The sequence below is a fragment of the Chanodichthys erythropterus genome, chromosome 2, assembly GCF_024489055.1.
Source record: "Chanodichthys erythropterus isolate Z2021 chromosome 2, ASM2448905v1, whole genome shotgun sequence".
In the NCBI taxonomy this organism is placed as follows: Eukaryota; Metazoa; Chordata; class Actinopteri; order Cypriniformes; family Xenocyprididae; genus Chanodichthys; species Chanodichthys erythropterus.
The window spans coordinates 14,836,581-14,852,417 of NC_090222.1; the positions used below are offsets into that span (position 1 = coordinate 14,836,581).

Consider the following 15,837-nt stretch of genomic DNA (forward strand, 5'->3'; position numbering starts at 1 on the left):
AAGGATTCAGACCAGAAAAACACAAATCCAAACCTCAGCCAACATTTAAACCTCGCTATATCATCGTTCATCATGTTCTCTTTGCAAGCACATGCCAAAGCCTCTAACCCAACAATCCTTTCATTCTGGCTCAGAAAAGCTATTGCCAAGTTATGGCATTATGAGCATCTTAACTTGGCAGCTCAGGTTTTTGTGTGCTTTTCACCTGTGGCTTTATAAACAAAGCTGACTAAATGTTTACCACTTTGACAAGACATATACAGAGTGAGCCCGTGTAGTATAACAGTTGTTGTATGTTTGGTTGTAGCAGGATGGATGGAGCGCTGTGTGTGTGTTGTGGTTTGGACTTTGAGCTTCTGTTTGGTTGTGAGTGTGTAGGCAGTGAGGAAATGCTGACTGGCCGCAGTAAAGTGCTGACATTAAAAGAGACAGTGCCTGAAATAAGACATGGATCCGTAGAGACCAGCACGTACTCAGTGAAGAGAAGAAAACACACATTGATTTGTTTTACTAAAACAAAACAACAGCTACTACTTTCCACTCTATATTTCTTATTCGATCTACTTCTGTCTTTCTCTCGCAAACACAAGATCACGCAGTCATTCTGAACTTTCACATACTTTCCAGGGCTGTATGATACTGTTCTCAACTCAGACACACACAATGAGTGCGTCATTGCTTACAATGGTGTGTGGGATTTTTGGTAATCTTTCCATGAATGATCAGATAATCAGGTCCTTTTCTGGATGAGAAAATGCTGATCATCACCACAGTCTTGTTTATTTCTCACACATGCATGTATTGTGAAATGAGTGTCTTTGTCTTATTGCCAAATGTCTGTTTATGGGTTTGTGCAGTTACTGTCAGGCCTACTTTACGTACTAATATTGATTTTTTTAGACTGTGAGAGGAACTGTTTTGATTTATGCCTGAAAATCTTGTTTTATAAATGTATTTTTCTTTTGATGCTTTCAGGCTTCTGTATTTAGACTTCAGAGAAAGATTTAGGTGCATAATTGAATGACCTATTTGGCAGATTTTATACCGTTTACCTTATGATCAGTAATAATTCATAAATTATAAATTAATATTGCCAGTAAATTAAAAAATTCACAATATTCCAGTTAATTAATCAAAATAAATCAAAATTGTTTTACTTTAAAAGAACATATTTGTGTAATGTTTTCAGACACTTGAATGTTAATTGTAATTTTTAAACATAGTCATAGCCTTTTGTTTTATGAATATTTTATCTGCAAGTACATTTTTTGATGTACACTACAAGTGCACTTCTTTTTCTCAAGGGACAACTGTGTTGATCTGCTCTGCACTTAGTACTTTAAGCTTGAATTGCTCAGATTAAATTGCTTTACATAATTTGCATACAGTTCAGGAGGGTATGATTAAATGTGTTAATTTTTTATCTCATATTTTAAAAGTAATGTACTGTATTAAATTATCATGTTAAACAGTAACTGAGATTTTTTTTAATTAAAATATTGTAGTAAGGTGTTCTTCTGTTTTAGACGGACAGGGCTGCCATTCTCATTAGTATGCATGATGTATGCAAATGAACATGCTCAACAGCCGTACTGAACCATGTCAGACTCTGACTTGTGTTCTTTTGAGAAATGACTTGCTTAAATGACTTGAGGTGCTGCTTCCCCATTCATTTAGCTCACCCTAGATTTGAAAGTATATACCATAATGTTATTTGAAGTTAGAAAGACACCCAAAGCTTGAACTGGAAGAGCATTTCTGAGAGATCTGGAAAACAGAAATTTCCCACTAATTTCCAGTTGCAAACTATATGGTATGGAAGCTAGTTTCCATCGAAAAGGTAATTGTGGCTTTTTAGGCTATATCTCACCATTTTGACTTTTTTCCCCTGCAATTGCAAGATTATATATCACAAAAAAGTCAGAATTGTGAGTTTATATCTTACAATAATGAGAAATAAAGTCAGAATTGTGAGATATAAACTGACTTAAAAGGTTAGTTCACCCAAAAAATGAAATTTCTGTCATTAAGTACTCACTCTCACATCGTCCCAATCCCGTAAGATCTTCATTCATCCTCTGAACACAAGATGCATTTGATTTTGACACATAGGCAGGAACGTCATTACACCTTTTGAGCTCCAGAAAGGTATTAACCCTTTGAGCGGTACGGTCCCACATATGGGATTTTTATTTCAGTGCCCCTGGGCGTACGGCCCCACATATGGGATTTAGAACATTCAGCGATTTCACATAACTGCCAGATTCAAACTGTCGTTTCGCGCTCTGGCTGCGAGATTGACGCGTTCTTCTCTTATCATATATTACAGCTATGCAGTGTTTTCAGCCACATAATGTTTCTTTTAAGGTTTCAGACATTTAAATATTATTAGTGCCCAGCTCCTGCGTCAGCATCACATGCATACGTCATGCTGTTCATGTGTAAAGCGTTCGGACATAAACACGGAAGCCTTCACTGTGTTCACTACGTCAGCTGCGTATGACAACAGTTCAAATTGTTAAATAAAGTCATTATTTTTGTTTTGTTTTTGCACGCTAAAAGTATTCTCGTTGCTTCGTAACATTTAAGGTTGAACCACTGTAGTCACGTTGACTATTTTAACGATGTCTTTCTGGATCTCAAAAGGTACACTCTGCCAATGTGTGGTTCAGAAACCCTCGGATTTCATCAAAAATATCTTAATTTGTGTTCCGAAGATCAACGAAGGTCTTATGGTTTGAAACGACATGAGGGTCAGTACTTAATGAAAGAAATTTCATTTTTGGGTGAACTAACCCTTTAAACTCTAAACAATTCTGACTTAAAGACATAAGAAGTTGCAGTTACCTTTTTTGTTATTAATTCTGTGGTGAAAACAAGCTTCCATAGAATAGAGCTCTATTCGGGAGGAGAATGTCAATGACAATAAACGAGTATATAAATGGCGTCTTATCTCATTTCTGTGGCAATTGTTCTGTCACCCTTCCACAACCCCAACTCCACCTTATTTCTATTAATTTCTGTTATTTATTAAGTCATCCTGGGTGTGCTGCAAACCAAAATTAGTTTACCAGTTTATCTCACTCAAGAATTATACAGAATTAATATGTGACATTATGAAATGGATTATTGCTCTCTTTTGATCTGCCAAGTTCAAAAACAACTCGATACAGCACAGCAAAATGGATCAGAATGTCAGAATAAACAAAAATGAAGCAAAACAAACATTCATTGACATTCAAAATCTATTTTTGAATATTTAATCAATGATTTTGTCTGCCAAAATAATCTAACACCTTTGAATTCCCTGGGGGCTTTTCTCGGTAAATGTTACAAACCTGATTCCAAAAAAGTTAGGAAATTGTACAAATTGTGAATAAAAAAGGAATGCAATAATTTACAAATCTCATAAACTTATATTTTATTCACAATAGAATATAGATAACATATCAAATGTTGAAAGTGAGACATTTTGAAATGTCATACTAAATATTGGCTCATTTGGGATTTCATGAGAGCTACACATTCCAAAAAAGTTGGGACAGGTAGCAATAAGAGGCCGGAAAAGTTAAATGTACATATAAGGAACAGCTGGAGGACCAATTTGCAACATTTTAGGTCAATTGGCAACATGACTGGGTATAAAAAGAGCCTCTCAGAGTGGCAGTGTCTCTCAGAAGTCAAGATGGGCAGAGTATCACCAATTCCCCCAATGCTGTGGCGCAATATCAGAAAGGAGTTTCTCAGAGAAAAATTGCAAAGAGTTTGAAGTTATCATCATCTACAGTGCATAATCTCATCCAAAGATTCAGAGAATCTGGAACAATCTCTGTGCATAAGGGTCAAGGCCGGAAAACCATACTGGATGCCCATGATCTTCGGGCCCTTAGACGGCACTGCATCACATACAGGAATGCTACTGTAATGGAAATCATAACATGGGCTCAGGAATACTTCCAGAAAACATTGTCAGTGAACACAATCCACCGTGCCATTCGCCGTCGCCGGCTAAATCTCTATAGGTCAAAAAAGAAGCCATATCTAAACATGATCCAGAAGCACAGGCGTTTTCTCTGGGCCAAGACTCATTTAAAATGGACTGTGGTAAAGTGGAAAACTGTTCTGTGGTCAGACGAATCAAAATTTGAAGTTCTTTTTAGAAAACTGGCACGCCATGTCATCTGTACTAAAGAGGACAAGGACAACCCAAGTTGTTATCAGCGCTCAGTTCAGAAGCCTGCATCTCTGATGGTATGGGGTTGCATGAGTGCATGTGGCATGGGCAGCTTACAGCCTGCAGTCCAGATCTTTCACCCATAGAAAACATTTGGCGCATCATAAAGAGGAAGATGCAACAAAGAAGACCTAAGACAGTTGAGCAACTAGAAGCCTGTATTAGACAAGAATGGGACAACATTCCTATTCCTAATCTTGCGCAACCTGTCTCCTCAGTCCCCAGACGTTTGCAGACTGTTATAAAAAGAAGAGGGGATGCCACGCAGTGGTAAACATGGCCTTGTCCCAACTTTTTTAAGATGTGTTGATGCCATGAAATGTAAAATTCTAAATATATATATATATATATATATATATATATATATATATATATATATATATATATATATATATATATATATATATATATATATATATATATATATATATATATATATATATATATATATATAATATATATATATATATTCTGAATAAAATATTGAAATTTGAAACTTCCACATCATTGCATTCTGTTTTTATTCACAATTTGTACAGTGTCCCAACTTTTTTGGAATCAGGTTTGTACATTTATGCAAAATGCAGTTAATTGATTGTCATAATTTAATTTATTTATTTGGTTAAAGTGTTTAATTGATTGAAAGCCCATATTTTAGAAATTACAAAAACCTGTGTGTGTGTGTGTGATTTATGAGGACACAAATTTGTATAATGACATGGGTATTACACTGATATTACGATGTAAACATGAAGTATGAGGACATTTCATGAGTCCTCATATTTAAAATAGCTTTAAAAACATACTAAACAATTTTTTACTAAAAATGTAAAAATGCAGAATGTTTCCTGTGATGGGTAGTGTAGGAAGATAGAATGTACAGTTTGTACAGTATAAAAAATCCATTACGCCTATGGAATGTCCTCACTAAGATAGCAAAACAAACCTGTGTATGTGAGTTTTAGCTGTACAAGTGTGTTAAATCCACATTTGTATATTTATTGTCTTAAAGAAGGGGAACTAAATGAAAGAAGTGTTAAAACATGTAAACCCTGAGGGCGTTGTAGAGGAAGGATTATGTTGTCAGAGCCATGCGCATTACGCATCACAGCTTACAGAATAACTTAACATTAAGGAATCAATATAATAACCTTGGATTACAGCCACTCTCTAACCTGACAGTAAGTTTCATAGACTGTGTTAAATGAGAACATGCAGACAAGAGATGATTATTTTAACACGTGTTCGTAGCACAGAACAGAAGACATCCTGACATTTTTTTTATTATCCTTTTTTTTATAGATCCTGAAGATTATCAGCCACCAATATGGAAATCCTACTGTAAGTATTATTTTTAACATTATACATGTACAGATTGACAATTTTAATGTCTCAAAACTAGGTCCAGGTGACAGTCTTGACACTAACAACCAGAATAAAACACGCTTGACTGAAGAAATACAATAATCTGGGCTTCAAAATAAGAGCGTTGCATCATGGGAATGTGGTCTGGCATAGAGCAAGTGGACAGAAGCCAGGGTCAGAAATGAACTGTTCCACTACAGGGCAATATAGGGAAATTTTTCACCTTTGTAAGAGCAATTTTGATCATTTCCTTAATAAATATATCTGTGTTTTCTTTTAAGTCATATACTTAAATTTAATTACTTCAGTATATACTTTTACCAGTAAAATGGCTTGTCATATTCTGCCTACTCAAACAAAACAAGCTGAAAATGTTAATTAATTAGTTTACTGATTTTGCATTATGCATTATTTAGAATATCAAGACTTCACATTGGTTATTTTAGCAGCATGAAAAACAAAATGTTCATTTGAACTGGGAATGAATACAGGAAGCGAGCACAGAACGTTCCCAACGACTGGTCCATGACTTCAGTTAAGTTATGCACTCTCGCAAAAAATTCTTGCTACAATCACTGAAGCTGTCTATGCTGCAAAATGAATCTCTTACATGGTATCTTCACTTGTTTATGATGAGAGAATTCGCAAGAGTGCAGAATTGAGTCAGTGAGAGTGCACATTTAAACCACCGGTGTTTTCAGTGGTGACTAATCTTAATGCCTCTGATTGGCCAATGCATTCATAAGCTCAACACAGACATGTGCTGCACTACAGAAAATCCCGTAAAAGGAAATCAGATGCAATGTGAGCATATCTAAATGCAACTTTTCACTTTTCATTTATTTATTATCAGAACAGCCGCAATAGATTTAGTTTAATTGTGCAGAGTTATTCTTTCCCCTTATCTTGAATGTGGCATTTATGTTCATTTTGGTGGCATTTTTGCCTTTTAATTCCCAACCCTGACAGGAGTAATTCTCCTCTCAAGGTTTTCCTAGCCAGTGAGCATTATCTCAGATTTTTCTAGTCCATCCCACATTTCAACTAATTTTCCCTCGCATTCACTCCCACTGTGCAGTATTTTTAGAGCAGGCCCTGTCCTTGTCATTCTAGTGGACGTTGTCCAGAACCCACTGCTTGTTCTGAGCTTCTTTGACAAAAACTTGGCATCGCTGTCAGATGCCTTCCTGCTCCCTGTGAGGAAAAATCTGAGTGCTGAGTCCAGATTCTGTCTGGGCTCAGACTGCGGCGGCCAATCTCTGCTCTCCGTGATGAGCAGCTTTTAATGAAGTCATCAAGAGAAGGTCACGTCCATGTCGAGCTGAAGTGCCCCCGCACATCTGCTGCAGTTTTTGAGCCAATATTGATCACTTCACTACCGCCGCTTTCTTCACACTGATCTAAATGCCATTATTAAACTTTTTCCTCACAGTAAAGAACTAATTGATAATACTGCCAAAAAGGTCCAAGAGTCCACTATTCATTATGCATTCATGTTAGATTTTTTAATGTTATATCTTTTTAACTACCAATTTTGTTATCAGCAATACAATTTGAGTAAATTGTAAAATTAACATGAATTCAAGAATTTTTTGTATTTTAATGACAGCAGCACTCAAGCTGGCAAAGGAATAAAAGATTTTCGTGGATTCAGTGTTTAAATATAGTGTTTAAATGTGTTTTTCAATCTAAAATATAATAAAAATAATTATAATTATGTATTTTTTTTTTTCACTAGTATCATGATTTATTAAATATAAAATAAAATCACCCCTTGCACATGACATTTACAACCTGAACTAATCTTGCCTTGTCATTAAAAGTTCAAATGATCTGATATTTCAAGAGGGTAACGTGATTTCACCAAGTAAAACATGTTCCTGGATCAACATTTTTGTTGACCCTGGAGCAACATTCCAATCAACCAATCAGATTTGAGGGGCAAGTTTACCGTTTATGTCAAGTTTATGCTTGCAACCAGGGTTAGGTGCATTTACATCAGTGTTATTCACCTATCATTTCCCTCTGATTTTAGGGAAAAGTTAGATTAGGACTAAATTTTCATGCAGGAATGTTGTTCCAGGATCAGCAAAATATGTTGATCCAAGAACATGTCTTACTTGGCGAAATCACGATGACCATTTGGAGAGACTTCTGGGTCTGCAGGGGTCCTCTCTATGATGTCTTTTGCTTCTGTATGTTTGTTGCACCACAATACTTTTATGGAGTCAAATTAATGCCTTAAAGTTTTGCACAAAAATAAAGTTTTGCAAAACACAAAAAAGAATTGAGCAATAAAAAAATGTTTTGCAAACAAAAATAAAGAATTGCAAAGGAAAAATAAAGTATTGAGCGGAAAAAAATAAGTTTTGCAAACAAAAATAATAAATTGCAAAATAAAATAAAGTAGTGCAAAAATAAAAATATAATCAATTGCAAAAATCAATGACAGCTGCAATCCTATTTTATCCTTGCCACATATTTTTCATGCTCAAACCTACTAAATCATTTGCAACGCTCATTTTATTCTGCGTTTCAGTCAAGCGTGCGCTCACGATACCGGTTTTCTTTTGCGCTCTTTATGGCACTGGTTTGACGTGGGGGTGGAGTCAAGAAACGGGGGCACGCCCCTGCGAAACACGTCATCGGCAGGAGACGCAGATAGAGACAGAACGCATTTATTATAATCTGAAAACCACGCCCACCGAGGGAAAAACAATCCAACCGTCTCCATTGACGTGAGGCTGCCTTCTTGTCTTTTCTGACTCATTACAAAAAACAGAACAATACCTAAAAGGTGCTGTGTGACAAGGTGTACAGCTAACAAACTAAAAAACCCAGAAATAAGTTTTTATAAGCTGTCGACCCCAAAAAACGAATATTTAAGGACACAAAAGTGGATACAGGCAGTGAGACAGAGCGCAACGGGTCATATTACTATAAGAAATGCATTGGAGGGGGTCGTAATCGGCGACAACATATGCTGAACAAACCAACAAAAACAAACCATTCATTATTTTTACCCATGTCAAAGAATTATTTCACCTGTCGCCGATTACGTTCCCCTCCAATGCATTTCGCGGGGGCGTGCCCCGTTTCTTGACTCCACCCCCACGTCAAACCAGTGCCATAAAGAGATCCGCACAGAAAAGTGCAGCGCAAAAGAAAACCGGTTTCGTGAGCGCACGCTTGACTGAAACGCAGAATAAAATGAGCGTTGCAAATGATTTAGTAGGTTTGAGCATGAAAAATATGTGACAAGGATAAAATAGGATTACAGCTGTCATTGATTTTTGTAATTGATTATATTTTTATTTTTGCACTACTTTATTTTATTTTGCAAATTATTATTTTTGTTTGCAAAACTTATTTTTTTCTGCTCAATACTTTATTTTCCCTTTGCAATTCTTTATTTTTGTTTGCAAAACATTTTTTTATTGCTCAATTCTTTTTTGTGTTTTGCAAAACTTTATTTTTGTGCAAAACTTTAAGGCATTAATTTGACTCCATATACTTTGCTTCAGTAGACAAGATAGGGTAGGCAATTTTGGAGAGGCTAGCAATAGCAAGCCAGTTTTGAAAACATGAGGTCCCATCAGAGCGCTCTCCAAAGCCACGCCTCCTTCGAAGCACATGAACACACACAACCAGAGCAGAGACTGCAAAGCGTCATGAGAGACGGTGTTAAATTACCTCATGACTCAAAGCACATAACATTACAATAATAATGAATGTAAAAAACTTACAGAGCTCTTACTTGTACTGACTGCTGCAGATTAATTTAGGCATTGATAGTGTTGAAACGCATAAATCCCAGACTGAGGATGTGAACAGGATGCAATGATTGGATAAACAATTTTTGGTCCTGAGACTTCCACAGAAGATATTTGTACATGTTTTAATATTTAGACCACTTCTATTATTAATTGCTATCAGGATGTGAAGAGAGTTTCAACCAATGTAACAAAAAGTGTTTATAAAAAAATTGCCTACCCTACCTTTAAGCAGAGAAGCAGTTGTTGTTTTTTTTCTAAGAAATAATAATAATAATAATAATAATAATAAAAGATTATGCCAAACTATCTAATGTTTTCTTTACAAGAATTTGTTCTTTTAATTTGTCCAGCCCCCCCCCCCTTAATTATATCAGGACAATCACATTGTTTTTGTTTTTTTACTTTACGCCCCTGCCCCAATAATATCAACATTTTAAAAAGTATTTTAATTCAGAACATTACAATTTGTTCATCAAAAAAGAGATACACTCTAAAAAATGCTGGGTTAAAAACAACCCAAGCTGGGTTGAAACTGGACAAACCCAGCAATTGGGTTATTTTAACCCAGTGGTTGGGTTAAATGTTTGCCCAACGTACTGGGTAGTTTAATTTAACTCAACTGTTGTATACAAATTACTGTATTGCTTGCTTAAAATGAACCCAAAATATGCTGGAAATTAACATTTATTAATATGTTTAATAAATGAGCATTTATTAATAAGATGATGAATAATAAACAATAAACATTTATTAAATAGCTTATTAATAACACCTTTTGATTATTATTGTTGCCTCTAGTAATTATATGTCTGATTTTTAATTTCTCACCTATTTTGGGTTCATTTTAAGCCAGCCATTTAGTCATTTTTAATCAGTAGTTGGGTTAAATAAAACTTCCCAGCAGGGTGGGCAAACATTTAACCCAACCACTGGGTTAAAACAACCCAATTGCTGGGTTTGTCCATTTTCAACCCAACTTGGGTTGTTTTTAAACATTTTTTAGAGTGTAGGAATGTTTGATAGATCCATATATTTCGAATTCATTTTACATCAGTTTTTCATTGTTTCAGTGTTCAAAATCCTAAAAAATCCTTTCCAGGTCTAAATAAAAAATGTCAAAGTAGTCTCAGACTTTTGAAACCCAATGCAGGTGCAGGGAGTGTTGGAGTGGCACTTTAGCACCCTGTAGACACAAGTAGATACAGGTGTTTTTTCACTTTAGTGATGGCCTAAAAATCTAAATCCCCATTTTTATAATTGAAAATGAAGTAACTCTATCAAAGGAATGTTGTGTGAACTGACCGCAAATAGACCTTGCCTGTGCAAGCTGATTATTTAGGAGAGGATAACATGAGGAATTCCTAGTATTAACCTCCAATCTCTGTACTACATTTTCAAACAAACAGGCGCAACAAAACATCTGTGCTTAAACCCCCTTGAGCTGAATACTGGCCCTTCATGTACTCCTTTCCCATATTGACCAACTGTTGGTGTTGATTTATCTGTTTGCCTCTTGCGCAGTGTTCATTTTTCAATAGCTATACCAATATTACCCAATCCACTTTTATAATGCGTTGTAGCTTAGTCTGGCAGAAGTGTTAGTGGGTGTGTGTCCTCAAGCTCAGACCTAATGCATTAAGAGAGAATGCTATGTTTTGACATGTTCTATATATACCAACATCTCACCACAGCATTATAAAGATTAGAGGTAAAATAAACTGTAGAATTTCCTCTGATGAGCTGCTTCTCATGCTGAAAGACTCAATATCAATAACCTTTACTTATTTTCAAAATATAAAAATATTAATTTATAAAAAAAATATGTAGAAATATTTTTCTTTATTTTTTGTCAGTGTACCAATTACAACAAGAAGCACCAAGACCAAAGAGGATCACATGTCCTCAGGAGGTAAGTACGGGAAAATGTGTATAAACACTCCCAAGGTTTTTCAAACATGACTCATATTGATTTAGTCTGCATATCTTTTACTAAACACTGGAGCAGATGTTCAGACTGTCTCCATGTTCACAAAATGTTTAGAAATCTTGTTAGAAAAGACTTACCTGTTACGAAAACCTGATGACCAGTTTGACAAAGTGATTTGTGTTGCAAACTGTATTTCTCAATGTATTTCTCTCTCTTACGTTCTTCTTTCTGGCTTGCAGATGGAAAGCAGACCCAAATACTATGGTAGAGAGTGAGTGTCTAACTTTATTAGTAGTGCTTTGGAAGCAAAGCATCAATATAACTATTCCTCTTCAAGTATGCGTGTGAAATTTGCAGTGAGTTAGCAGAATTTATTATTTAAGACCATTATGAGTGGCGGCGCTCATTGATTTTGTGTAGTGATGTGTGTGAGGGTGCTAATATGAGTGTATGAGGGAGAGAGAAAAGGACTGTGATTTATGTTGTGCCAGTTGAGTTAGAGTGTCTGTGCATGTGAATATGTGAGTGTGTGTGTGTGTGTACCAGGGTAAATCATGGTGTCTCTGTACAGGTTCCATGGTCTGATTTCCAGAGAGCGTGCAGATGAACTGCTGGCTGCGACAGAAGGTGCTTATCTCATCAGAGAGAGTCAGAGACAACCAGGAACTTATACACTTGCTTTGAGGTACATGCCATCTATTCTTTTTTATCCTTTCCCTAATTATGCTCACTCATCCATCCATCCATCATATTAATGTAGACTTAAGTGTCACATGACCCTCATTCAAATTCTAAGATGCTTATTTCAAGAAACATTACTTCTTATTTAAAAACAGTTGTGCTGCTTAATTTTTTTGTGGAAACTATGATTTATTTGAAATAGAAATCTATTGTAACCATGTAAAAGGTATAACTGTCACTGATCATTTTTATTAATTACTCACCCTCATGTCGTTCTACACCTGTAAGACCTTCGTTCATCTTCAGAACACAAATTAAGATATTTTTGATAAAATCCGATGGCTCATTGAGGCCTCCATTGCCAGCAAGACAATGAACTCTTATAATATCCAGAAATCTACTAAAGACATATTTAAAACAGTTCATGTGACTACAGTGGTTCAACCTCAATGTTATGAAGTGATGAGAATATTTTTTGTGCACCAAAAAACAAAATAAGGACTTTATTCAATAATATCTGGTGATTTCAAAACACTGCTTCATGAAGCTTCGAAGCTTTACGAATCTTTTTTCGAATCAGTGGTTTGGACCGTGAATCAAACTGACAAAGTCACACCCCCCCAGTGGTGAACCGTTGAAATTTTATGATGCAACAAAGCCTCGTTTACTGAAATCATGTGACATTGACAGTTCCGAACCACTGACTAATCAAATCTTCGAAACAAAAGATTCATAAAGCTTCGAAGCTTCATGAAGTGGTGTTTGGAGATTGCCCATCACTAGATATTGTTAAATAAAGTCGTTATTTTGGGTTTTTTTGTTTTTTTGGTGCACAAAAAGTATTTTTGTTGCTTCATAACATTAAGTTTGAACCACTGTAGTCACATGAACTGTTTAAATATGTCTTTAGTTCCTTTCTGGACCTTGAAAGTGGTAATTGTCTTGCTCTCAATGCATGCCTCACTGAGCCATCAGATTTTATCAAAAATATCTTAATTTGTGTTCTGAAGATGAACTAAAGTCTTACGGATGTGGAACGACATGAGAGTGAGTAATTAATGACAGAATTTTCATTTTTGGGTGAACTAAACCTTTAATGAATCCGTGCTGAATGAAAGCATTAACTTCTTTAAAAAAAATCTTACAGACCCCAAATCTTTGAACAATATTATTATATTATATTATATTATATTATATTATATTATATTATATTATATTATATTATATTATATTATATTATATTATATTATATTATATTATATTATATTATATTATATTATATTATATTATACATAATATTAATTATATTAATATATTTGTTGTAAAATGTATTTTTTTTGTACAAATTGAAAATAATATATGAATATATAGGAATATATTTTGTTTTATAATCTACAGTATTATTGTAATATTATCAGAATAATATTATATCATACTGCATTATAATATACAGTAATATAATATGCAGTACTACTTGTCTATCACTCAGATTTGGTGGCCAGACTCTGAACTACCGACTCTTTCATGATGGAAAGCACTTTGTGGGAGAAAAACGTTTCGAGTCGGTTCATGATCTGGTTACAGACGGTCTCATCACTCTCTATATTGAGACCAAGGCAGCAGAGTACATTGCCAAGATGACCACAAACCCCATCTACCAGCACCTGGGCTATACCTCTCTCCTGAGGGACAAAATCACTCACCGACTCAACCGGACCCGCTCTGAGCCCAAAAAAGTTACTTTCCAACACGAGGACAAGGTAATGTGTATACCTCTTGAGATATAGATTATAATGTACTTACTACATTACTAAAGTTTACAGCATGTGTGTCAGCAATGTATGATAATTTAATATTATAATAAGATGAAAATATAATAAGATACCATATACTGCATAATAATAAGACATTATAATAAAACCTTGGTTGTTTATGCCAAATAAAGATGATGAGGAAGGAGAACAATTTTTGTTGAAATTAATCATAAAAGTGCATTGTTTTTTGTGGAATCCCACAGGGCTTTGTTTTAGGACCTCTGTTGTTTTCATTGCATAGGCTAATTCAGTAGATTTGGGATAAATTTGGCACATTTCAGCACTCATCGCTAACTAGAAATAATGCTGTCAATAATGCTGTTTCATTTCCTTTATTTGAGTCGTTCTTGGTATTTGGGATGACATTTACATGCAGAATTCAGTCAGAGAGTTAATTGTGAAAACACATCTCTGTGTCTGCGTGTAGTGATAACAGGACATTGACACTGGCACTGCTTCATTATGCATGGGCCTGTAGATGTTATCAAGGTTTTACTGATAAGAGTTAACACAGGCTCCTTATCCATTCATTTTGTGTTTGTTTTTTTAGTATTAGTCACATATTTTCTTTTCACCAAATCATGGCGTCAGGCACTATCCTTCCACGAATCATTGTTAGAATGGTATTTAGACACATAAGGAGCATTTCTTTTGGTGTATTTGGAAGATTAGAAGAGTGTGAGAATGTTTGAGCTTTAGGATGTGCAACTGTGCATTTTTGATGAAAGATAATGCCATGAATGTGTTGCCTCCTCTCTCATTCATCAGTCTGGTTCACTGACAGGAGAGTTTTATCAATTCAGTCAGATCTACTGCTACCTCTTTATGAATTCTGTTGCTTCACTCTTGAGGTGAAATAGCTCTTCATGAGAGCTCTGTGAAATAAAGTGATGATCAAACATTTGTTTTAGTCAACGGAAGTGTAGCTTGTTTATCACCCACAGTCATGTTTGCATAGGGCAAATTTGTTACCGACACCAGGCAGAGAATTTTAATTAGCTAAGGATTTTAATTGATATAAATTAAATGGTTAGTTCACCCAAAAATTAAAATTCTGTCATTTATTACTTACTCTCATGCCGTTCCACACCCGTAAGACCTTCGTTAATCTTTTAACAAATTAAGATATTTTAGTTGAAATCCGATGGCTCCGTGAGGCCTCCATAGGGAGCAATGGCATTTCCTCTCTCAAGATCCGTTAATGTAGTAAAAACATATTTAAATCGGTTCATGTGAGTACAGTGGTTCAATATTACAATTATAAAGCGATGAGAATATTTTTGGTGCACCAAAAAAACAAAATAACGACTTATTTAGTGATGGCCGATTTCAAAACACTGCTTAATGAAGCATCGGATCAAAATGAATCAGTGTGTCGAATCTGCTGTTCGGAGCGCCAAAGTCACATGATTTCAGCCATTGGCAGTTTGACACACGGTCCGAATCATGATTCGATACGCTGATTCATAACGCTCTGATGCTTCATGAAGCAGTGTTTTGAAATCGGCCATCACTATATAAGTCGTTATTTTGTTTTTTTGGCGCACCAAAAATATTCTCATCGCTTTATAATATTAATATTGAACCACTGTACTCACATGAACTGATTTAAATATGTTTTTAGTGCATTTATGGATCTTGAGAGAGGAAATGCCATTGCTCCCTATGAAGGCCTCACTGAGCCATCGGATTTCAACTAAAATATCTTAATTTGTGTTCTGAAGATTAATGAAGGACTTACTGGTGTGAAACGGCATGAGGGTGAGTAGTTAATTACAGAATTTTCATTTTTGGGTGAATTAACCCTTTAACTCAACACCCTTCAGCAAGTGTTTTTTTTTTTTTTTTGTCTCACAGCTTTGTTCAGATGTACACTAGGGGGCAGCCTCAACAAGCTGCCAAACTGTAACTATGGATTTGTATACAGTAAATACTTCAAAAGATCTGATTCACTTTAGTATTAGCGTATTCTCAGACTAATAATGCAGAGATTCATGATAATTGTGCAGTTCTAATTTTAATATTTGTTGTTGTGATATA

The 15,837-nt window shown here is 35.2% G+C and overlaps 1 protein-coding gene across 1 annotated transcript in view; it reads left to right on the forward strand.

Moving 5' to 3' along the window:
- Positions 1-15,837, forward strand: part of chn2 (chimerin 2) — a 59,558-nt gene that overhangs the window by 18,648 nt on the left and 25,073 nt on the right. Inside the window, exons 3-7 of the mRNA XM_067402251.1 lie at positions 5,537-5,575; positions 11,229-11,284; positions 11,542-11,573; positions 11,874-11,987; positions 13,473-13,743. Coding sequence (XP_067258352.1) covers positions 5,537-5,575; positions 11,229-11,284; positions 11,542-11,573; positions 11,874-11,987; positions 13,473-13,743 — 512 coding nt within the window. The remainder of the gene's footprint in view (positions 1-5,536; positions 5,576-11,228; positions 11,285-11,541; positions 11,574-11,873; positions 11,988-13,472; positions 13,744-15,837) is intronic.